Below are 24,421 nucleotides of genomic sequence, written 5' to 3'. Positions count from 1 at the left end.
TAACTAAATTGAGTAAGAATATTATCGATTCAAACCCACTCTATTTGGATCACATAACATGTTAGGGCTTTACCAATTCGACTAACTTCATAATTTAATCCAATTCAAACTACACAAATTACTTGACATATAATGCATAATTTTTTACACATATTTTTTACTCGTGTTTTTATTGAAATATTTATTATATTCTAAAGATCGATCATTAGGGCACGAAGGGAGCCAAACCTGCTCAAACCCAAAATTAAACCAGGTTCGTAAATCCAATGATTGTTGGGTAGAGTACGGGCCTCAACGTACTTGAACCGAGTTGATATGCCTGGACCGGACTGGACTGAGCGTAACCCAGTTCTTAAACAGGATTAGGTTTTTGATTGCAAATTTGGACCGGATTCAATTTCCAAAATCCTTCCTTTCCTAGTTCCTCCAACCGGACGAATCCCTCTCCCAATTCCTTTATCGATTCCCCTTTGCCATTTGCGGTTCACGTTCGGTTGCCGCGCCTTGCCATGTATATAGCCGGTGCCTCCTAAGGCTTAGACGGCGGCTTATTCCTCCAGTCTCCGGCCGTCAAAGAACTCCATCTCCTTCGGAACCCCAACCCTAACGCTAATTCCCTCTCCTCCTCTCCTTCCATGGCGTCCTCCTCCTCTTCCGCCGGGAGCGATCTTGATGAGGCCTTCGACGAGGACATGGAAGCCCCGAGGAGGGCCTGCATGCTGACCGGTGCCGACCCCGTCGCCGTCGACGACTCCGGCTCCGATTCCTGCGGGGAGAGCAGCGACACTGACGACGTCGATCTCCTCCGCCGCCTCCAGGAGCGGTTCTATGATCCCTCCTCGGATGCCGATTCCCTGCCCTTCATCAAACCCCTCATCTCTCTCCCGCCTCCCGATTCTGATGAGGAAGATGATTTTGAAACCCTACGTGCCATCCAGAAGAGGTTCACTCAGTATGAGAGCGGTAAGCAATGGAATGTCCAATTTTCTTGGCTGTTTTAGTCTATCAGTTTTCTTGATTGTCTAGTTTCAGACTTGAAGCCCTGGAAATTTCAAGAAAAGTGAAAATATGTAATAATGGTTATATCAAAGAAAGCATCTTAAAAAAAAAAATCGAAAGGTTTACTGGTAACACGAATAAGACATGACGTTCTACTTCCTTTATGTTCGATGACTTATACATTTGAAATATAGTTCAGAATTATAGAAAAAGAAAACGGCAAACTACAAGGTTTAATCATGCGGAGTTGCTGGACTTAGTTATCTGGTGATAGGGGCCTACTGCAAATAAGAGCAAATTATGTTTATAGGGTAGGAATGGGGTGTCACTGGGTCAGATCTTATCAATAAATATATGGAATGACATAATGTATATTCATTGGAAATCTTTATGGAAAGCTAGATTATGTTAGCCTCAATATATGCATGTAACTATATTGAATAACATGATCTCTATTCAGATTTTACAATTCCATTTGATTCTATTACCGAGTTTTAAAGGTGCAGCATATCTGATGCTTCCTGAAAATTCTTAGAGTAGCATTGTGAAAAATGAATTCTAAATCTCCTATTACTCTAAGAGTTTTACTAGTCTTCCCACAAATATATCTTTCTAGAATAAGGTGGAAAAAGATAAACTGTTTAAAAAGTTGGTGCTTGTGCTATACCGGTTGAGTACCTCCCTCCATATATTTGAATAATTAAGAATTTTATGGGGCAAGCTCATGCAGGAAGGATTATGTTGAACTTTTAGTGAAACATTAACTGGAAAAAAATACAACAAACAACCATTTTATGTGGTGCAATCAAATTGGAAAATACTATATTCACTCCGCTGTCAGCACAGCATTTGATGTAACATCAAAATGGACATTGATCCTAACTTTATGTTTATTTTGATCCATTTATGTGATTTACATACCTCAATGAGATCATAGATTCTAATTACCATGATCTCCAAATCTGCAAGCATTTTCCATTTTCAAGAGACCGTTATTTACTATTTTTTTTCTCCATATAGAAGTCAACTCTTAAAATGATAATGCTTCTCTCCGTATATGCATCACAAGCATCTATTACTGTTAATTTATGTGGCAACAGCCTAGTCCATATAGTTTTTCTCAGTTTATTTGACCTTTCTTATCCTAGTCACTCTATTGGACAATCCACTGACTTAAAAGATTAAAATAAACCTGAACCTGATGCAGTATAACAAGGGAGCATGATAATAGTGTTAGTTTTCAACTTCAATACCACCACATTGATCATGAAAGATAAAGTTGGACATATTTTGTCAAAACATAAATTACTGCCATGAAAATGACTTCCAGCAAATAGCACCTAAGTGGTTTGCGTTACCCCTTAGGCAACATGGTAGCACTAGCATCAAAGCTTCAAACTATTCATCAGATTGAACTAGGCATTGAAAATCTTTCTTGTTTTTTCTCTTCCCAAACACACAAAGTATAACAACCATGGTCTTGCAGAAAGAGCTCTGGGTGTCTATGGTACTTTAATTCACGAAGTGTTCAATTTGCTACATTTTTCTGTCCTTTATTTAAGGAAATAGATATTTTATTAAAGTTTAATGTTTAATTAAGCATCTCAGAGGGTTTGTAATATACCTACTGGTTGTTGGAAATTTCTGGTATATTTGTAATTTTTTTTTTAACTGGAATTTTGGATGAAATAGAGTGGGAGTAATTATTTAGGACCCTAAGAAGAAAATTAGGGATCATGTAACCAAGGTTTGTTTGGCGTTTGAAAGATTTTTGGAGGAGGTTTGAACAAACAAAAGGACAAATGACAAAGAAACTGGATGTGTTGTGATGACCATTAGGAGAAGAAGAGAGATGAATTTTGTGCTGTATTGTTTAGAAGTGTGGCCACATTTATAAGCCTCTTAGCACCATATTATAGGGATTCAAATATATATGGTTTCTTTTTTGTAAAAGATAGATGGAAAGTCTAGTCACTTAAGCCTAGAGGGGATCTTTACAGATGTTTTCCATAGCAGAATTTCTGAACTTCTAGTCTCAATATTTGTGGACCATAAATTTGATCTATATTGTATCTCATGCACGTAGAAACCTCAATATCTTAAATGATCCTAGGGTTTCTAAGTCTTAGTTCAATTGAGACTCTGAGACCTTTATTCTACGAAAACAGGATTTTGTATTATTGCCGAGACATTCGATAACTTCTAGTTTTAACAGTCGATACCTTTTCAGCTCTAACCAGTTACGTCATTCATATCCTTGTTTAGTTAGAAATTTCATGTGTTTTAAACTTATATTGATTTTTGATATGGGTTTCCTTGTATGTACAGTTGTCAACTTCTTGGAAGGTTTTATTTATCATTAAATTATTAATTCTTGCAGATGCCGCTGGAAGGAAATCTCAAAACTTCATACAAGATACTGAGATAGTTGTCGCTGATATGACATATGGGCAAGAAACTCGTAATATATTGCCCAACAATGGAAAAAACATGGCACCGAGCGAAGAGCTTCTTGCTTCTGGTTTCACTGAACGTGCTGAGGATGAAGCGAGCAATGTGAATTTTGGGGGTTTCATGAAATATCAGTTCCCAAAGTCTGCGAAGTTCTTTGTTGATGCCCTCAAGAAGAACAGGTCATGCCAGAAGTTTATTAGGAGGAAGCTGATAGAAATTGAAGCAAAGATTGAAGAAAATAAGGAACTGAAAGAACGCCTTAAATGTCTTATGGACTTTCAGGTTGCCTGCAAAAGGAAAGCAGGGCGCATATTAAGTCAGAAAAAGGATCCTCGTGTCAGGCTAATTTCAATGCAAAAGCCAAGGACCATTAAAGATTCCAAGGTTAACATCCTCACCTTTATGCTTTTAACTTTGATTCCTTTCTTGTTATGGTGAAGAATTTCTTTGTGTCGCATTGTGCTTTTTTGAAGCTAATACAAGCATTTTTTCATGCAGCAAACTAAAAATGTTTATTGTTCCTTTTTCATTCGCATATGTGCATGCATACATCAATATGTCTTTAAGATGTACTTAAGGTGTATCTATTTCTGTTGATGTAAACAAATGTGTTATGTGTGTGTGTGTATATATATGTCTGTATATATAGATACATACATACATACACACATACATATATATATATACACACACAAACACACACATACACACACACACACACACACACACACACACATATATATATACACACACACACACACATACATACACACACACACACACACACACATATATATATACACACACACACACATATATATACACACACACACATACATATATATATACACACACACACACACACACACACACACATACATACACACACACACACATACATACACACACACACACATATATACATACATACATACACATATACACATATATATTCATCATACATACATACATACATACATTATATATATGTATATATGTATATATACACACACACAAACCTACATACATACATTATATATATGGATGTATATATGTGTTTATATATACCTTTTTCACTTGCATATGTGCATGCATACATTAATATGTCTTAAGATGTACTTAAGGTGTATCTATTTTTGTTGATGTAAACAAATGTGTTGTGGATGTGTGTCTATTTGCATGCACATGCACATGTTTGGGCATGTGTACAAACATATACACATGCAAACAACAAATGATATACTTGCATAAACACAAATAGAGAATGCTCCTAATATGTAATGTATTATAGTTGGTCTTTAATCCTTATTGATGGTTTATGAATTTTTATTTGTTTGCCTGCTTGCCCGCTTGCCCACCCACCTATCTGTTTGTCTGATTACTCATTTTTGATGTTTTGTTTGGTGCATTAATTCTCACGAGAAGCGAAGCAATATAATCGTTGCATAGAGGCTCTATTTGTTTAAACTATGATAACTTTGTGAAACTAATTAAGGAAGAAATAAAAAATGAGAAGATTGTCATGCTTGATTTTGCTACATATTTTTAGAGTGGCTAAGGTATGGTAACTTTGCGAAACTAATTAAAGAAGAAATAAAAATGAGAAGTTCGTCATGCTTGATTTTGCTAAGTATTTTCAGAGCGGTTAAGATATGTTTGAGCTATTTTGGTACACTTCACTTTGTGCTTTTTTTCTTTGAGGATAACCCCAACGTGGGAAAAAAAATGTCTTCTTAGAGAAATTTTGGCATTTGTGCTATTGTCTTTGAGGATAACCACGACTTGGAAAAGAAATTTTTGTGGCCTCTTAGAGAAAAATTGACTGTTATTTTCTTATTTTTCTCGCATTGAATTTTCCTTTCATTGACAAACAATGGGAAAAAAGGATTCGAGTCTGACTTCTTTTCTCTCTCTTTATTAACAACCAGAAAAGCCTAAGAGTGCATTGTGGGAAAAGGAGGCTTTTGTATGTAGTATTCTATGCTATTATAAGATATAGGGGCATTCTTGTCCATTTTTTGTTAACATCATGATCTCATTCAATCAATATTCTACATGTATGCATAGATATGTAATTATGGATTTGTATATGCATGGGATTGCGAACTTGTTACTGATAATAACTTTACATGGATTTATGTATTGGTTTTACCAAAATGTAAAATACTAAAATAGTGTCTACTGACTCTGTTGGGAGTTAGATTGAATAGACTAGGCTAATGGAAAATCAATTTAGAAGTTTGTGGGAAGGATTGACCTTGCATTCAGACTCATGAGAGGCTTTGAGTACTCAGACATTCAATCAACATGGTTGGGCGGCTCTTATTTATAAATTAAAAAGAAAAGTTGAAAAAATCTATTCCTGTGTAGCGGATTACAAAAAAAAAGAATGTATCTAATAATGGTGGAGCATACAATATATATGGGTCTACAAAGCATTGCCACTCGCAATCAAGATATTGGGATTGAAGTTGTCAATTGATCCATAATTTAGGGACAACCAATGTATATTCGAACCCCTTTACTTGCAAGAATGCATCTTAGATTTGTCAATTATATTATGGTTAGAGTCCCACTCATGGCGACTGGTCGAATTGGGAGATTAGCTATTATTGCGGGTCAACAATTGTTGGAACCATGGACTCGGCTAATATTAAGAACTTTTCATACTGGTGGAGTATTCATAGATTATACTACCGAACATGTATGAGCTCCTTCTAATGGAACAAATGAAATTCAATGAGGATTTGGTTTATCCTAGATGTATCCTGCTTTTCTATGTTTAATAGACTTATCTGTAACTATTGAGCCTCGGGATATTATTCATAAGGGGAACATTTCACCAAAAGTTTGATTTAGTTCAAAATGATCAATATGTAGAATCAGAATAAGTTATTGCTGTGCTGGAATATCCACTTTCATTTTAAGGAGAAGGTATGAAAACATATTTATTCTAAAGCAAAGGGAGAAATTAATTGGAGTGTTGATATCCACCATGCATTTGAATATTCATATGGTAATGTTTGTCTATTACCAAAAGCAAATCATTATGGATGTTAGCAGGAGGTTTGTGTAGATCCACATAGCGTCTTGTTCTCTCCACAAAGATCAAGATCAAAGGAAATTTCATTCTTTTTCTTTCTTGTAAAAAATATAGGAAAATTCTTGACTATTCAAGACCTGACCGAACCATATTCAGTGAAAATAAAAGGCTATGAAATTGCAACTTAAATAAGGGAATTTTCCTAAGCATTCTCTTAAGCTTAAAAACAAATTTACCGGTAGCCCTTGAAATGCTATTGTTTTTTTTTGATGAAGAGGGAGGCAAAGCCACCCGGCCCGAAATGCTATTGTTAACTGGCCAAAAAAGGCCTGGAATGGCCATAGGAAGAGCACATTTGGCAGTGGGGCTAAATAGTCAGGGATAATTAGTCTTGACTCTTGAGAGATGTTTTCTCTTTTTTGGGGGAAATCTTTTGAAAAAGACATCAACAGAATCTAGAGGAGATGCCTTTTAGAGTGGAATGTTGAGTCTAATTTCGTGGACTTGGTATGTGAGCCTAAGTTGGAAGGGGGTCTGGGCCTCAGATGCTTGGAGCCAATTAACTTAACATTTTAGGTGAAAATTGGGTGGAGGTCCCTGCATGAAGAGAGGGTGGTGTAGAATCTTGTTGTGGTTTACCCAAAAAAGATGAATCTAGTCATTCACAAAGTAAAGCAAATCGTGTATACCAACATGTATGATGTTAGAGCTGTGCGCATCGTCATCATCATGATCCTAGTCTTTCCCATCATGGCTCTATTATGGAGTGCAACCTGAAGTTGAGAAGGCTTTTTGAAAGAGCAGATTAACTGACTATGAGCTTGACCTCAACCCTCTGGGAAACAAAATTATTCTATAACAGGGGCTTGCCATGAAACCTATTAGGCCAATTGGCAAGTAGAGAGATATCCCTTATTGCGCATGGTTTAAGCTCATGCAACCGAGGGGCAACCCTCCAAAAATCTTCTAAATCTTGAGAGAGTCAAGATGAACATGGAAGATGGTAACTTTAGATGTAGATAGCTATGTTCATCTCTAAGTTGCAAACAACCTATGCACCTAATGGATTGCAATTCCATTACGATATTACGGTTGTCTGGGATAAAAAACACCTGACTCATAGCTCTTGCAAATACCATCAGAAACAAAAAAAATATTTTATTAGAAATTTTCAGTACCTATTATTTGAAAATTATATGGCCATCATTTTAAACTGGTTCAAAGAGCTTTGACCATTCATTATTTGAGGAATTGTTATAAAGTAGAAGCTAAGTACATTTTGGATTGTAGGCTATTGTATAAAATTTTTGATTCATTTTCCCTCTTACATAACGTGTAAACCTCCCTACTTTTCAAGAATGTATCTTCTAATGGGAATATGATTAGATTGCCATGTCATGGCCACCTATGTTTGGCACCAACACTTTGTGAATTTAATCAAATTATATGGTATTACATGTGTACATAAGGACAGTACATTAACATTATTTTGGTCAAACTATTTATTATTTTTCATTGATTCGTGTATCAGAACTTGTTCATATATTAGTGTCATTGCAAAGCTTCAATCTGTTTCACCTGCTGGTTTTTTAATGAAAATTAGAGGATTTTTTAACAACTTAAACTGGTTTTAGGTCGCATCAACATGAAAGGCAAATGCACAGATTCTTCAAAGTTTGTTAGCATCCAAAAACTGTCTCCTTCAAGCCTTTCACATGTTCTTCATGGGTTCAATATAAGTCATTAGGGCATAGATCATGGATATCCAAAACCTATTTCTTTTATGTGTAGGGCCTAGAGAAAACCACCGTATCTTAGTCTGCATAAGCACGGAATTCATGCATCTACAACAATTGCTAAATGCTCTGTGTAACTGTATGAGCACTGTTTTTGATCAAATTAATTAATAATATATTTTTAATCAACCAACTGTTCTTAATTACCTTGACTTACCCATCATCATGAGGCATGTCGATTCCAAGATTCATATTCATGCTTCCAGTTAGTATTTTCTTTAAAACCTCTTTTGCCAGGATTTGACATTATTTTCGCTGGGACTGTTATTGAGTTTACTTGCATAACTAGGCTCAAAAGACATCGGTCAATTCTAGCACTTTCAAGGTGCGTGCCATATATCTCTAGACAAAGCAAACATCCAGCATGGCTGCTGGATTTTGATGTGAGGGCATGAGTTTCACTTAGAGATGGGTGAGGCTGTGCATCTCACTTCACTTTTTGGTGAACTCCTTTTTTTAAAATAAAAAAATGAACTCTTTAATATATGAATAACAGATGAAACAAATAATAACTAAAATGAGGAGTATATTTATATCTTCTATAAATAATCATGATATGTGGAATCACAGCCATCATTAAATGTTCCTTTGTCTTGAATAAATCATGTTCATCACCTGTGTGCAGTACTAGTAATAGGGACTTGGCCTGTTCAGGCCTTAGAGCTTGCTTGATTCTTAGGCACCTTGCTAGTAGGTCAGGGCTGAAATTATATTCCTTTAGGCTAACATACTTGCCTGTAATCATACATTCTTCATGCTATGGCATCCTCCCATTGGCGTACTTTATCTTGTCGAAGTTTGTATTCCAAGAGCTATTATTGTTTTGTTCCATTGTTTGGTTTCCACATCTCCCTAAAGGTTTCTTTTTTCTTTTAAGTAGGAGTTCCATTTTATTTGAGAGTAAGGGATGCTGGCTGTTCTGTTCTATTATAGTGCTTTCTGAAGTGTATGCAGCACTCGACTTGCTTTATAGGATCGATTTTTAATGAAATGAAAGATAATAATCGAAAAAAATGAAAGAAAAAGTAAAGTTGTTTCCCGATGAAAATTCACATATTGTCAAATGAGACGTTACATTGGTTCGGAATTTGGTTCTTTGGATTAAGTAAAGATATTACATGTTAAGATATCATATATTTAATGTTTATGTGCCAGTGAATATGAATATCAATGTACAAATGAAAATTTTATTATTAAAACTCAAATGTAGAATTAATTTACGAGTAAGTTTGTTTTGTTTTGTTCTTAGTGAAGGATCTTACGGTCGAGGTTGGGCAATGTCACATATAAAGCTTAACATGATCTATTCTTATCAGCTTTTGCTACATCTGAAATGGGGTTAAGCACGTGAAAGAAATGGTACTTTAACTATTAATATCTGAAAACCATAATTGTGTCAATATTAACTGGGTTTACGGCAGAACATTATTTCCAAAAGAACAATTTAGAATTGAAAGTAAAAAAGCAGATATGTGTTGACTATATATATGATTTGCCAAGCTAAATGATTGCCTAAACCTGAGTAGTTTTAACAATTTACATGTTTTTCTTTCTTAATTTATTTTTTGAAGAAACCTTTTTAGTGTCCTTTCTGTTAATAATAGCTTAGCCTCTAGCAATCTTCATTGCCAATTGAGCATTTCAGGAGTCTTCTGTAGTTCTTTCCCAAAACATTTATTTAGATTTTTTCAGGTCTTCTCTTTTGACTGGTTTCTAGTATTCCTAGTCCTAAACACATCCAAATGATTGTTCATTATATTTATTCTATATAAATTGGAAAATGAATTTTTCTACATTATCCTTCTTAGTCTTCATAAGGGGCCATTGCTTGGTGCAATGATAAGGGCTTGGGATGACAAGTGCAGGGGCACGGGCTTGAGTCTTAAGGCAGCCACTTTGTATAAAAGAATTGCCAAAAGTTGGTTTTGTCCCCAATGCACTCCCTCCCAGGACCTTGGATTGCCGTGAATATAACTGAGCATGGCTTGCTTTTTATTATTCCTTTTCAAACTCTAGGGTCCAAATAGGTTGATTTGATTGGGGGCCGAGCATGGTTTGAACTCTACATTCATTTGGTTCCACTGGACAATGGACTTTGAAGCTTCAGTTTCAATTTCTAAATTGTTATGTACTAAGTAAGACAGGACACATCGACTGGGTTACTTCACCATATTACAAACTGAAAGGTTTCACGATACCAAGCTGCTACGGACCTAATCATATCGATCCCGGACTTTTCCTTGTTTAGCGAAGGGCTTAAGTCCTTAGATATTGACACTGCTTGCTCTATTTCAAATTTTGTTCAAGCTAATTTATATAGCATCTGCTTGCTTTGGATTCTTAGTTAATCTGATCTATTAGCAGCCCTAAGATCAAGTATCTTTAGGATCATTTGCTTTTCTTTTATCCTGTTCCTAGTCTTTGTTGGTGTGGTTTGTTTCATTTTCTTTTCCTCATTGTTGTTATTGTTGGCCTGTGTGTGTGAGGTTATTTCTCATCTCATTATAATATTGATTCATTTGACATTTTATGGATTTCTGATCGAAAAATTCAGTGGCATTAGGATCGTCAGACATATGCTTGTCTTTTTTGCTTTGCAAATCTCAATCAACAGATTTTCCTGTTTTCATCATCAAATTAACTAGGTCTACTTTCATGGATTGTTTTAGGTCTAAACCATCTGATTTAACATAAAACACAGTGTCACAACCCTTTTGGTTATAAGTCCAATATTCCAGAACTTTCTAGACTTGTGTACATGTTCTCCTCAAGATTCATGATTATTCTGAGGATGAAAATTCTTATTTCAAATGGATGTGGGTTAATGACAAGGATATGTGGATTAAATATGGGGACGTGGATTTCAGTCGAAGTGGATGGACATTTAATGTAGATGTTCATGTACAAAATTAAAAATCAAGCTATTTAATGGAATATAGAGATTTTTCAATACTATTTAGCCAATCAAAGGCGTGAGGGGATCTTTTACATCAACCACTAATATGAGAAAGTGATGGATCCCTGGGAGGGGTCTTTTGTATTTGCTTGTAAGTATTGGCTAGTGAGAAAATGATGAATGTAAAAAGCAACAGTTCATTGCATGTTAGTGTGCAAGCAGTGTGATTAAAAGCCTTTTAGCATGAAGGAAATGAGCGTTATAGTCAATGGAATTAAGAGCAAAACAGTTTAGATGTTTTCGAGTGCTTTATCTGCTGATGAGCAAAGACATCTGGACTCCTTATTTAGTACAAGTCCAAGAGTTCACTTCTGTGTGTTCATATATGTATCTGCTTTTGAGAATTGGCTCATTCCCTCAGGGAGATGACCTATCCTTTAAACAGTTATGTGATCGTTTTGTTAAATAAGAAACCCTGGATATCTGGAAAGAACGTACAATAGTCTCGAGGCAATTCATGCAAACACTACTATTACTGCTGATTGGTGCATTGATGTTCTGATCTGGCACAGCACCCTCAGCAACTGATAATTATGTTCGAAAACTCAGGAAGAACTGATCTTTCTTGATCTAAATATTTATTTTGTTCTTTTTCAGCTATAACTTTCCTTGCTTTTCTGGTCTCTATTTCCTTTTTATAGTTTCTCAAGCAACTTCTTTTAATTTCTTTGTTTTATGTTAACAATTAGGGAGAAGGAGCACAAATAAGGCCTCATGAGTCATGTTATATTCTGTGAATCTGCAACATTTAATATGTCATTTGGTGTAATTTATTCTAGCTATTTGTCATTGTAGGCATCGTAAATCATGTTAGATTCTGTGAAGCTGTAACCTTTAATATGTCATTGGTTGTAATTTATTCTGTTCTCATTGTAGGCCTTGTGAGCCATGTAAGATTCTATGATGCTTGTAACCTTTAATATGTCATTTGGTGTAATTTATTCTAGCTGTTTGTCATTGTTCATTTAATCGTACTCATTTGTTGTTTTCTTTGTTTTGAAGCTGCAACTTTTACTCTGTAATTGCTGCATGCTATATGACATTGGAGGCCTGATGACCTTGTTCTGATGTTGGTTAGTAGACTACTAGACTTTATTTTGTGCAAGGCTGTAAACTGATTAATTGTAAGCAAAAAGGCAAAATAAACTCTGAGATTTAAATCAGTGAGATCTTGAACTGCTATGAATTGATGGAAAGCAAACAGGGGAAATGGAAAAACTGGATTTGATTTGATTACAACTGATTGAGGATATCTATAAAATTTGCGTTTTCTGTTTTAATATTCAGTCATTGATGACTGCTGAAACTTTATTATAAATATTGACATATAAATCTTGGCTGAGATTCAGGATATCTATGGAATTTACAGTTTCTGTTCTAATATCCAGCCATTTGATGATTGCCACAACTTGACGTCTAAATCTCTTTAATTGGTTAAAGCAATGCATTGTTTTTAGTAATTATGAATAGTTGGAGCATCATTATGAGAAATCTGGGGTCAAATGTATATTCCTGAGGCAGTAGACTGATATATGCAAAGAATGTTTGGAGGTTTACTTTTTAGGTTAATAACGGATGCTTCTGGTTGAAGTACCAAAACTGACAAGATTATACAGTATGATGAATGATTACTTAGGATCACCAATTTTTTGACATTGTCATGTAGGGAGTTCTATGTATGGTACAAAATCCTATTGGTGCTTTGCCTCTCTGATGCTTTGATCAGAGAAATTTGAAGAGTTCTGCAGTGACAATACTGATCTTTGCTTTTACATATGTTGCCATGTTTAACAATGGCATGAAATTTTTACCTTTTAGCGATGGAAACTATAGCCACATGCAGTATTTCTTCTTGGAAAGGAAACCGACGACATCTGCAACAAATAAGAAAGTGTATCATTTGCAAGCACGGACCAAGATATACTGATAGATTGGGGGAGGCAAAGGTGATCTCTCTGCTGATTGGAGGATGAGTATGTCAGATATAGTGTCATAATTTTTGTGAGGTTTTGGTTATTATTGTGATCTTTGCCATTATTTGCTTCCTTTAAGTCTGAAGAAAGCTTGGGAATTTACTGGAGCATTCTGTTTGGTGGGAAGTGTAGTAGAAACAATTATAAGTTTGCAAATTCACTCTAGGTAATTAATACTGGGAAGTATTTTTTTCAATCCATATTGAAATGGTTTCCTTTTTAGAGGAGAACTTTAGGTGCTTGTCCTTTATGAGTCTTTACTTGACATTCATCTACAAATTGGTGCCTCACTTTTGCCTTATGACAGATTAAAAATTTTATGGGGAAAGATCAGGTAGTAGAACTGACCTCCTTGACAAGAAAAGTAAAGGAAAAAAAAGAGAAAAAGATTAAAGCGCACACAGAAAGAAAAAAAGTCTGTACCTTCTGTTAGATTGTGTATTCTTTATTTTATTTGGACATCTTTTCTCATGATCTTTTTGAGGATATTAATACTATTTTGGATCTTTTTCCCTTGTATAATTTGTAATAACTCTTGTAAGATGAGGCTCCAGATTTGTTTATGAACCTTGAGGTAAGGACCAAGTGCTCTACTCACCAATGCACAACTGCATGAGATGGCTGGAAAACTTTAATTGTTAATGTGTTCATCCTTGTAGATGAATTGGACCTTTTGATGTTCATGCATTTTGATTCTAGCACATAATAGATGCCCTGGTCATTGGTTCTTGTCAGATTTTTTGAAAAACTGTAAAAACATGCAACAAATGCGGTGTGTGTGTATATTATGTACAATATTTTCTACTGTTATAATTGTAAATTATCCTTTGCATGCATCTGGAATTGCTGCAATAATCTCATCTGCAGTTGTAGATGTCTTGGTTGTAGCCACATGAGCAGCGAATATCTCAGGTAGATGGTTACATATCCTTGCATGTTTGCCCAGAATGTCATGGCACCATTCTACAGGCTCGCTGTGCTGGTTTTTAGTGCTTTCATTTTTTCTTAAGGTTTGAGATTGCCTTATTTAGAAGTTGATGAAATACACTTGCATCAACTGACAGGATTTGATTTGTTTCAGGCCAGTTATAAAAAGGTTCCTGCCTTATTTTTTGGCCCAGCTGAGAACTCCCATGTATCCAAATATAAGACGGTACTTAAGACTTTCCCATTCTCACTTAGAAAACAAAAATGGTCAAACATGGAAAAGGAGAAACTTGCGAAGGGTATAAAGCAACAATATCAAGAGATGCTTATTTTGAATTCGATGAATTGTGAGAGGTATGTGAGAATGCTTAGGTTTATATTTCTTTTATTACTGATCACATGACCTGAAAGCTGGCAGAAGGCCTGTCAGCAAAATTAGTTTATTGCTTGAGTGAGCTATGAAAAATTTCAATTTGGATTTGATTGTAAGTTTATATTGCTTGACATTTTTAACTATATATATATGTAAAAATATATATATATATATATATATTTAAACTTTTGCAGTGATATAGATTCAAATTTAATGTCTGCACTATCAAGCAGTGATCTTGACATCACACCAGAAAAAATAAGATCTTTCTTACCATTAGTCAATTGGGATCGGCTGGCTTCTATGTATATCACAGGCCATTTTGGTGCAGAGTGTGAAGCAAGGTATGAATTCGGATGTAACTAGATAGCTATTGACTTTTTATAATAGTTTATTTAAATTATTTTTGCATCATCTCTATATTCTTCTTTCTAGACATGAAATATATTATTTTTTATATATGTTACATGGACACTTATGTCTAGCTCAAGTATGTATTGGCACGTTGGATACACATCAAACACTAAGATGTTAATCAAATTCTTGATTTGCAACTTTTGAAGATGGGTGGAGAGTTGGACTCTTCTCCAAAAATGAGTTTGATCCACCACAATGACATTAGATGTGTGGGTGGTTGTTGTTTTTTGGGTTGGTTAAGGGTAGGGTCTGCTATACCGCCTCATACCGCCTGGTATGGGATGTACTATACTGGGTGAAAATCGGTACTAAACTCAAGTTTGGATCTGTATGGGCTCTATACCGTCCTGTACTGAGGTTTGTATCGATGCGTACTGAGATAAAAAATGAGAAAAATGGTTAAAGTGCATACTGTATTGTACCAACTGTACTGTATCGAACTAGTAAGATACCAGTGCGGCACCTGGTACCGAGGCGTGGATTGGGTTAAGAGCAGGGTATACCGTACCGGCCTGCACCGGCCGGTCTGGGCTGAGGCCGGTACCGAATCAACGTGGGATTCGGTGCTGGAAGCTTTTCATTGGAAAATTGGTTGGTACGACTGTCGTACTAGTACGGGATCGGTACGTACCGGTTCGGGCCGCCACCAGTATGCCGATCGGTATCAGTACGACGGGCCTCTATTGAAGGAGGGAAGAAGTCCTCTTTTGCGGGAAAGAAGAAGAAGAAGAGAAAGAGGAGAAGACTACCTGTCGAAGGGGGAAGAAGAAGAGGAAGAAGAAGAGAAAGAGGAGAAAACTACCTGTCGAAGGGGGGAAGAAGACCTCTCTTGCAGGAAAGAAGACTACCGAGCCTCTTTCTTCCTCCCGAGCACCTCGCGGGGAAGAAGACCTCCCTTGCTCGCGGGAAAAGGGGGGAAAGAGAGGAGGAGAGAGGGGAAGAAAAGAGAACGGCTCGGGAAGAAGAAGAGGAGAAGAGAAAAAAAAGAAAAGAAAAAAAAAAGAGAGGCCGGGGCAGCATGCCCGCGCGCGGGGGCGCGGGCTCGCGTGGGGAAATGCGTCCCCCCCGCGCGCGGGCTCGAGTGGGAAAATGCGTCCCCGACTCGTGCTCGCGCGCATTCCACGTGGTGCGAATTGCGTATCCACGCGCAGCGCGCGGTTCGCCGTGCGGGCTTGCCGCACGGGATAGCGAGCCCAAACGGGGCAGCCCGCGTGGGCTTTTAATGCCACTTTGTGGCATAACGCATCCGTGCAGGCGTCCGCACATTTTTTTTTTTCTGAACCGGTTCAGTACCGGTTCCAATCGGTACCGGTCTCTACCGGTACGTCGGTTCGGTCGGTACCGCGTACCTTGAAAAAATATATATAGATGCATACATACATATATGCATACGTATGTATGAACATGTATATATGCTTATATATACATTGTGTTTTGGCAAGGCTTATCATGTGTTGGTATGGAAAGACGTGACATAGGATGGCAGATGCCATTTTGGCCTGTGGCCTGCACACCCATCAGCATTGACACTTGAATTCTTGTTAGTTATGTAAATACAGTGACCTGCACTCTATATAATTCTAGACCATGCGGTTCTCAGTTCTTACACTTGTCAAATAGTTAGCTAAACCTTAGTTTCAGTCGCAAGCCCATGCTAGCTGGCATGTACTGTCTAGAGCCAATACCAACACCTGGATCTAGGTCTGTACTGGTTGAGCTACTCCATATTGAGCAGTCTGCCCCATACGAACGAGTGCTGGTTTGACATGGGTTAATGCAGTTTCATGCTCCAAGCATAAGGTCTCTCAAGTCCTCTTCCCCCCAAACCCCCCCTCCCCCCTCTTTCCGAGATGGTGCATGTCTACCTGTCCCAGTCATGGGCTTGCATGCCCCATGGTTGAGTAAAATCTTTGATCTAATTATTAATTGTTTTTACAGGTGCCTTTTGTTATGATCGCTTTTGTTCTCCCAATCATTTTGGATTATCCTGCAGCTTTCGGTACAAGTTCTGAAGTGTTGGCCGATTTGTCTTTGTAGGTGAACCTTTATTTTGTCTTAATGGAAAAGTGAAAATGTATCCATCATCCTGATATTTGTGGAATCCAAGAAAGTAGGTAGTTTTGCTCTGGAAAATGACCAACTAAACAGCTTTGTGCCCCTTTTGTTAAGAGTAAGCAAAGCATTGCATAAACTAGCAAGCTCTTCATCACCCAATTAGCTGTTGTTATTGGTCCTGTGAATCAGAATGGTTGCAGGTTGTTACATGAAGCAAAGAAGAGTCTCTTAAAATTTTGATTTCCACCAGTCATTGTCTGTATAACATATTTGCCTCTAGTGTTCTTTCAGTCTGAAACTAAAAATTGTTCTGATGCCTAGCTATATAACATTTACATCCTTTTCTACCTTACATGAAAATTTCCTCTTTTTTTTAATTTTCTTACCTTTCTTAAAGCTGTTAACCAATTAAGTGTTTTCTCCTTTTCCATCCATTTGCCATTCAGGTGGTTGAACTGTGAAGACCCAATGGTTAATCACAACCCATGGACCATACTGGAGGATAAGAAGCTTCTATTTATTGTCCAGGAAAGTGGGGTTTATAATTGGATTGATATTTCAATTGCATTGGGATCAAATAGAACTCCCTTTCAGTGCCTGGCACGTTACCAACGGAGTCTTAATCCTCATATTCTGAACAAGGATTGGACAGAAGATGAAGATGCTAAACTTCGTGCAGCTGTAGAAAGTTTTGGTGATAATAACTGGCAGCTTGTGGCTTCTAATCTAGAAGGCCGCACAGGTCCTCAATGTTCTAATAGGCAAGTATCTGTCTCATATACTATTTCATTTATGATTTTTTTTCAAAAGTTTTCTTTTCATATTCTTATTATTTGCTACATGCATCACACAATACCATTCACCTTGTTGATGTTTATTCTAAGCAATACAGCATTATGTTTTTCATTCAATAGATTTATAGAACCATTTACTTGAAGGTCATCTCATATCATATGCATGCCTTATTGTGGTTTATTCATGTACTAGAAAACACCTTTTCTCCATAAAGTCAACTGCGATCATTTTCAGTACGATTCTTGATGCAAGATTCTCATGGAGTCAAGGTCCGCCGTACCGGTACCGGTCGGCGTACCGGTGGCCGTCCGGTCCGGTACGTACCGGCTGGTACCGGTCCCGTACCGGCCGGTACCGGTCCCGTACCGGCCGGTACGCGGTGGTTTCAAAAACCACAGCGCGCGGCGCTGTGGTTCTAAAAAAAAAAAAATCGTACCAGTGCGAACCGGCCGGTTCGCACCGGTACGAGGCCGGTACCGGCCGGTACGGGCCCGAACCGGCCGGTACGGGCCCGAACCGGCCGGTACGGGCCCGAACCGGCCGGTACGGGCCCGAACCGGCCGGTACGGGCCCGAACCGGCCGGTACGCACCCGTACCGGCCGGTTCCGATAAAAAACCGGGAAATACCGGTTTTTTATCCGTTTCGGTACCGGTCCACGGCCGGACCGGTACGTACCGGCCGGTACGGGCCGGTACGGCATTCCATGCATGGAGTTATCTAATTTTGAGTCCATTATTGAACTATTTAGGCTCAATATTTTTCGGTTTTCTTAATGTTGTGTTTCTGATGTATTTGTGGGCATTACCAAAATGAATTCTACGATCCCATTAAGTGCAGGTGGAGAAAATCCCTGAACCCTGATAGGAGAAAGGTGGGGAGGTGGTCTGTGGATGAGGACAAGCATCTGAAAGTAGCAGTAATGCTTTTTGGGGCCAAAAATTGGAATAAGATAGCTCAGTTTGCCCCTGGTCGGACACAGGTTCAATGCAGAGAAAGGTAATTTTAGAGTTGCCTTGTGACATTATTTATTCTGACATTATCTATGATCATGAAGTGCTCTTTTCTGGTGACAGGTGGCTTAATTGTCTAGATCCATCTTTGAATCTGAAAGCATGGACTGAAGAAGAAGATGCCAAGCTATTGGCAGCAATAGCTGAACATGGATATTGTTGGTCGAAGGTTGCAACTTGTGTGCCTCCACGTACTGATAGCCAGTGTAGAAGGTAAAAGAATCATGAAATACCATCACTTAAACCTTTTCAGGACAACTAGAAGCCTCAGTCATGTTCTGCATTTTAACTGTTGTGCTATGTGATTCTCAGAGACATATGTTGGTTCCAGACTGCACACTAATAATTTCTGTTTTGGGGATGCAGGAGATGGAAGGTTTTACTTCCTCATGAAGTACCATTACTACAAGCTGCTAGGAAGATGAAGAGAACTGTTCTTATATCCAATTTTGTGGATCGGGAGAGTGAACGGCCGACAATTGGTCCCAATGACTTCACGCCACTTGTAAATTTTTTGGAGGCTGAAAATGATGATGGTACGAGACCTAGAAAGAAAAGATCGAGGTATTACATTAAGTTTCCTTGCTTACCCCTATATGTTTGTTTTTGGGGATCAACTTCTGGATTTTGATTTTTTTTCATGTTTCTCTTTTCCAATATTACAGTGATAATCAACCCAAGAAGTCTAGGGTTAAGTCCAAGAGATCTTTTAACGAGACTTCTACAGCAGATGGTGTGATAAATATTTCTACCAATGCGGTTCCTGCTGACTCAGCTCTTGTTTGTGGCATCAATTCTAATACTGCTGGTGGAGGGAGCAGTAAGAGGTCAAGGAAGAAAAAATCAAGGTGTCTTGAATCAAGAATTTTCACTTCTTTCTGCTCATTAGAGTTTTGCTTTGAACTTCTTTTTTCTGATTACCTGGTGTTTTATTTGGCTGGTTTTGCAGTGATGATCAACCTAAGAAGTTGAGAGCTACATCAAGCAGATCTGTTAAAGAACATGTTACAGCAGATGGAATGGTAAATTCTTCTGCCGATAAAGTTCCTTCTGACGAATCTCCTGTACATATTGTAAGTACTACTACTGCTGAAAGTGGGAGAATTAAGAGGACAAGGAAGAAGATGCTAAGGTTGATGAATTTACAAACTTGCCTAGTTGTTTTCCTGCTTGCTTTGTATTTCAATTTCCTTAACATTACTTTCCATATGGTGTTCTATGCTGCCTACAGTGGTGATCAACGCAATAATTCAATGGTCAAATCTAGAGAATCTTGTAAAAAAAATATAATGGCTGATGGCATGGTTAATTCTTCTACTGAAACAGCTCCTGCTGACTTATCTCTTGTACCTAGTGCAAATTCTAATACTGCTGAAAATGGGAGCATTAAGAGAACTGGCAAAAGAACATCAAGGTATTATGATTTAACACACTTCACTTTCTGCTCTCTGCTGAAATATAGCGTCTTTAAGATTTTCTTTTTTTTTCTTGTTTTTGTATTTCACTTCCAATGCTCCAGTGATAATCAACCCAGTCAGTCAAGAGTTAAATCAAGAAGGTTTGTTAAACTAAATCTAGAGACAGATGCTATGGTAAATTCTACTGGTGATATAGTTCCTGCTGGCTTATCTGCTGTGCCTAATGTAAATTTTAGTACTGCCGAGTGTGGGGGCAATAAAAGGACAGCTCAGAGAACATTGAGGTATTATGGACTAAGAGACTTTGCTTTTAGCTGTGCACTGTAATATAATATCCCAACACATTATCCTTTTTTTGGTGTTTATTTGCAATAATACAGTTGTAATCAACACAATAAATCTAAAGCTAAATCCAGAAGGTTTCATGAAGAAAATAGAACAACAGTTGACACAGTGATAAATTCTTATGCTGATACCATTCCTGCTGATGCATCTCTTGTACCCGTTGTAAATTCTAATAATGCTGAAAGTGGGAACATTAAAAGGACAAGGAAGAAAACCTTAAGGTAAGGCATTACAGTTTAAGACACTTCATTTTGTTTTACATACCAAAATATATTGCCCTCAAAATTCACTGATTAATTTTGTTGGACAACCTTGACCTTTGATGCACAGAGGACCCGAAGCTGAGGCTCAAAAGGTGGCCTCCTAGTAAGTTTAACTTGAGTGCTACTCATCTTCTTATGGTACAAAAGCTAAATCTTTGACTAATTTCACTTAATCCATTCTTTTCTTGTTTTCAATGACTTATAAAAGGAAGTACTTACATGCAAGCTGCTTAACTTTTCCTTTTCCATGTTCATGTGGTAGCGATGGTCCACTGCTGATGCCATCCAAGAAGTCTAGTGCTGAAAGAGATGTCCGACAGAAAATAAAGTAACAGATAGTGTGGTGAATTATCCTGATGCTGAAAATATTAGCAACAGTTCACTTATTTCAAGGTTAGGGTCTCCAGCTGTTGGAATTAGGAGTGCCAAGAGGGTAAGAAACCAAATATTAAGGTATTATTTCTTAGCTTTACAATGTGTTTCTTAGTTTTAGAGTGTTTGTTGGTAAACTTTCTAACTTAATATATGTCTTGCAACTATTACATCCTCGAACACAGAGGAACTGTGGCTAGTAATGAAAGGGTGCACTCTAAGTAAGTCAGCTTCAAATTCTTTCTTGATTGTCTGTAGATTTTTATCTTTCCTTTGATCAGTATAATGGAAGAAAATTCAAATTTCTATGTATTTGCAATTACCGGCTACCTACTTTTCTGTCCATTTGTTTTGCTTGATTTTACAGCATGAATTCCAGAACAAGCTACCCGAGTGTTAGGGCAAGAAGAGAGATCTCTAGAAGAACTTTCTTTGACAGATAGTATCATAAAAGGAAACAATATCATTTCAATGGAGAAAGGGTCAGCAAATGTGATTCTCGAAAAGCCTATTTTTAGTGAACTACCAGAGGCTAACAGGGTAGTGTGTCAGCTGGAACATGGAATGCTTGATGTCATAGGAACTGGTGCTCCTGAGGGTGAAACAAACACTAATGAAGTTCCCCAATTGAACACAGAAAAAGAAATTCATTGTGAAGAAGATACTAGAGCTGGAGAGTATGATGCATTACTTGTTCCCATGTCGCTTAACAAGGCGAAAAGAAGACGAGAATGCTTGGATAACCAAATTGTAGCGCAGAATGCTGGGGACCATTTTGAGATTAATGGCATTGCGAAAATGAAGACAAAAAAATGGCTCGAGGTGATTCATGGCATGGATGAAAATTTCCAGTCAGCTGACTGCCATAAAGCTCTGGAGCTTCTAAACAATTCAGCTTCTGAGACTGCAGACTGTCGTGGGTTGTTGTGATGGAGGCGGGTCCATGGAACCCTGCTAATCAAGGAAAAGGATTTCTTGCCATGAACAAGTAAATGAGAAGATGCACGAAGGATGGGAGTCATGCCAATTTCTTTGCAAATTGGAATCTGAGATTACTTAATTCTATGAACTTGGAACAGAAGGATTTGTAAACATTAGGCATTAGGCAATGACATGAATCAACAGATGGAATGGTGAAGGATGACGAGACTGAATCTCAGTACTGTGAGTTTTGAAAACTGCGCTGTGGACATGCATTTGGATTTTGAAACAATCAGTTTTTTGCAGGTCCAACAACTGTTGTTGCAGTGCCAACATCATGTATTTAATTGATGCACCATTGATGAGAGTTGTCGTTGCCCTTTTTCTGGTTGAATGCTGTGTAGAAATACACAAGCTTTTTGTCTTTACAAACAGGGGCTAGGTAGAGCATTTCCTCCTGGTCTATTGATGTAATGCACTGTTCTTCTGATCATTTTGCTAATGCTAGAGAGTCAGTTGCTTCATGCTCATAATTAGTTTGCCAGGTTCATTTTCCTCTCAGATAATGTTTGTCTGCATTTAAACTGATATTTCCTGGTTACTGTATGCAGCCAAGGGTTTTGGAGGGCTCTTGATGATGCACTTTCTTAATGCAATCCAGCGGCTGTCAGCCTAATAGTGGATATTTGATGGTGACTAGAGGTGCATATGGAGCTCAAATAGATAGAACCACAGTGGCAATGCGAAGGAATACACGATTGATCTAAGATATTAGAAGGTTCGCGGTTTGCTAAGAAACTGCTGAGAAAAGGTGAAGACAAAAAGGAATTTCTGAGAGCTTGCAATGTTAACGACTTTCCTGTCTCGTTGCTTTACAAAGGAAAATGCAAGAAAAGAAAAGAAAAATGATTGACACAAATTTTCGTTGTTTTTATCTGTCCTTTTGTTTTCCCCCCTGCTTATTTGACATATCTTTTGCGGCACTTATCTTTTTCAACACTTTATATTTGAAAATTCTTTGACTTGAAACAGTAAACTCATGAAAATCAATGAAGTAAAATCAATCGTCTGGCATGTTAACCCAAAAGGAAAAAAAGTTTGATGTGACTCGAAATACATTTTACTATTTCTTGATTCTGCAAAAGAAATGGGTTGTGAAACTTTTATAGTGACATTCAAACAGATCATTAACTATAGCAACATGAATATCTGAAAAAATGGTTTAACGTGGAAAATTTGATACTGGTTTAGAGAAGTAAAGATGAGAATGAATCTGTCAACTAAATAAGTTAAAAAATACATAAAGAGATTGTTCGGATATAAAAAATATCCATTAAATTGAACCTTTATATCAAGTCCTCCTCCGATTGGAATATTGAAATATAATGTGTCACATGATATTGCTGTGTTTAGTCATTATGCACTTTTCTCCTTAACCTACTCTAGGGATTAGACTCATTCATCATGCTCTTCTGTTTTATTGACGCAAGTGCTTTATATGTCATGTAGATCACATAGGACATTTCTATTGCTTGTCAATGGCCTAAAATATATATAAAGCCCGTATTGATTCCGAAGAAAATTGTTTTTGTTTTTGTTTTTTTTTTTGGGAGAGGGGGGTGTGTTCAATTTGAAATATAACTTTTCCAGCTCATCAAAGATGATGGATCGGATTAGCATTTGACAAAATTCCTGAAAACTCACATTAGATATGCTAAAGTGAGGTCCAAATGTAGCTCATGACACTTAAGAAAAGGAGACTCTGTGCATAGAGTAGGATGGTAGGTGGGATGCTCCAAAGCTTTTAGTCTCCTTCAGCAAAGCTTTTGAGGAGGTAGACATCACTTGCTAAATCTCCAAAAACAATTTTAAATAGTATAATAATATTTAATAAAAAATAATATTATACTATATAATAATAATATAATAGTTTATAATATTATTTTTATATTTTACTGTATAATACAGTGAAATATTTTTTATTGTCATTTATCATAGCAAAAATATTTTCTCAGCTTAATTTTCAAATCCACAACTTTAGAGCAAATAGTATTTCGTAGAAACTTTACTTTCAGAAACAAAAACCAAACACCAAACGAGTATTCTAAAAGTAAAAAAAAAAAAAAAGGTTCTATGAAACATTTTTTTCGTCTTGATATTTGTATTTTAGTTTTTAACCAAAACCAAAAATTGTAATCATACCAGGGAGACCTTAAACTATTTGGTCCATCTGGAATCTGAAAGACGCTGAAGCAATTGCTAGACTAGCTCAAATAGGAAACGAAAAGGGCAGGGTGATGTT

The 24,421-nt window shown here is 37.1% G+C and overlaps 1 protein-coding gene across 21 annotated transcripts; it reads left to right on the top strand.

The window, feature by feature from the left end:
• The first annotated feature begins 384 nt into the window (after positions 1-384).
• Positions 385-23,038, top strand: LOC103709816 (uncharacterized). Of its 21 annotated transcripts, XM_088717584.1 has the most exons (19): positions 385-963; positions 3,380-3,837; positions 14,303-14,502; positions 14,755-14,865; positions 17,440-17,754; positions 18,628-18,786; positions 18,864-19,013; positions 19,167-19,364; positions 19,466-19,648; positions 19,750-19,932; positions 20,032-20,214; positions 20,320-20,358; positions 20,455-20,502; positions 20,599-20,784; positions 20,894-20,964; positions 21,089-21,259; positions 21,384-21,419; positions 21,566-22,561; positions 22,731-23,038. In XM_088717584.1, exons 1-15 carry the CDS (start codon positions 636-638, stop codon positions 20,928-20,930), a joined length of 2,778 nt encoding a protein of 925 aa, XP_088573710.1. In that variant the 5' UTR covers positions 385-635; the 3' UTR covers positions 20,931-20,964; positions 21,089-21,259; positions 21,384-21,419; positions 21,566-22,561; positions 22,731-23,038. The 21 variants fall into 21 exon arrangements, with proteins under 21 accessions (XP_088573710.1, XP_088573698.1, XP_088573706.1 ...); XM_088717572.1 differs by having other exon boundaries at positions 14,716-14,865; positions 20,894-20,929; positions 21,089-21,279; positions 21,566-23,038; XM_088717580.1 differs by having other exon boundaries at positions 14,716-14,865; positions 21,089-21,279; positions 21,566-23,038.
• The last annotated feature ends 1,383 nt before the right edge of the window (positions 23,039-24,421 follow it).

Source organism: Phoenix dactylifera, chromosome 1, assembly GCF_051530095.1.
Source record: "Phoenix dactylifera cultivar Ajwa chromosome 1, Ajwa_hap1_PhDact_Kaust_v1.1, whole genome shotgun sequence".
NCBI lineage: Eukaryota > Viridiplantae > Streptophyta > Magnoliopsida > Arecales > Arecaceae > Phoenix > Phoenix dactylifera.
This window is presented reverse-complemented; position numbering and strand designations above follow the sequence as displayed.

What these genes read in the sequence shown, in the direction of transcription:
- LOC103709816 (XM_088717505.1), top strand. Translation starts at nt 636, where the DNA reads ATGGCGTCCTCCTCCTCTTCCGCCGGGAGCGATCTTGATGAGGCCTTC. An exon ending in ACAAGGAAGAAAACCTTAAG is followed by an intron (nt 20,785 to 20,893) that starts GTAAGGCATTAC and finishes TTTGATGCACAG; the next exon opens with AGGACCCGAAGCTGAGGCTC. An exon ending in GCTCAAAAGGTGGCCTCCTA is followed by an intron (nt 20,930 to 21,088) that starts GTAAGTTTAACT and finishes TTCATGTGGTAG; the next exon opens with CGATGGTCCACTGCTGATGC.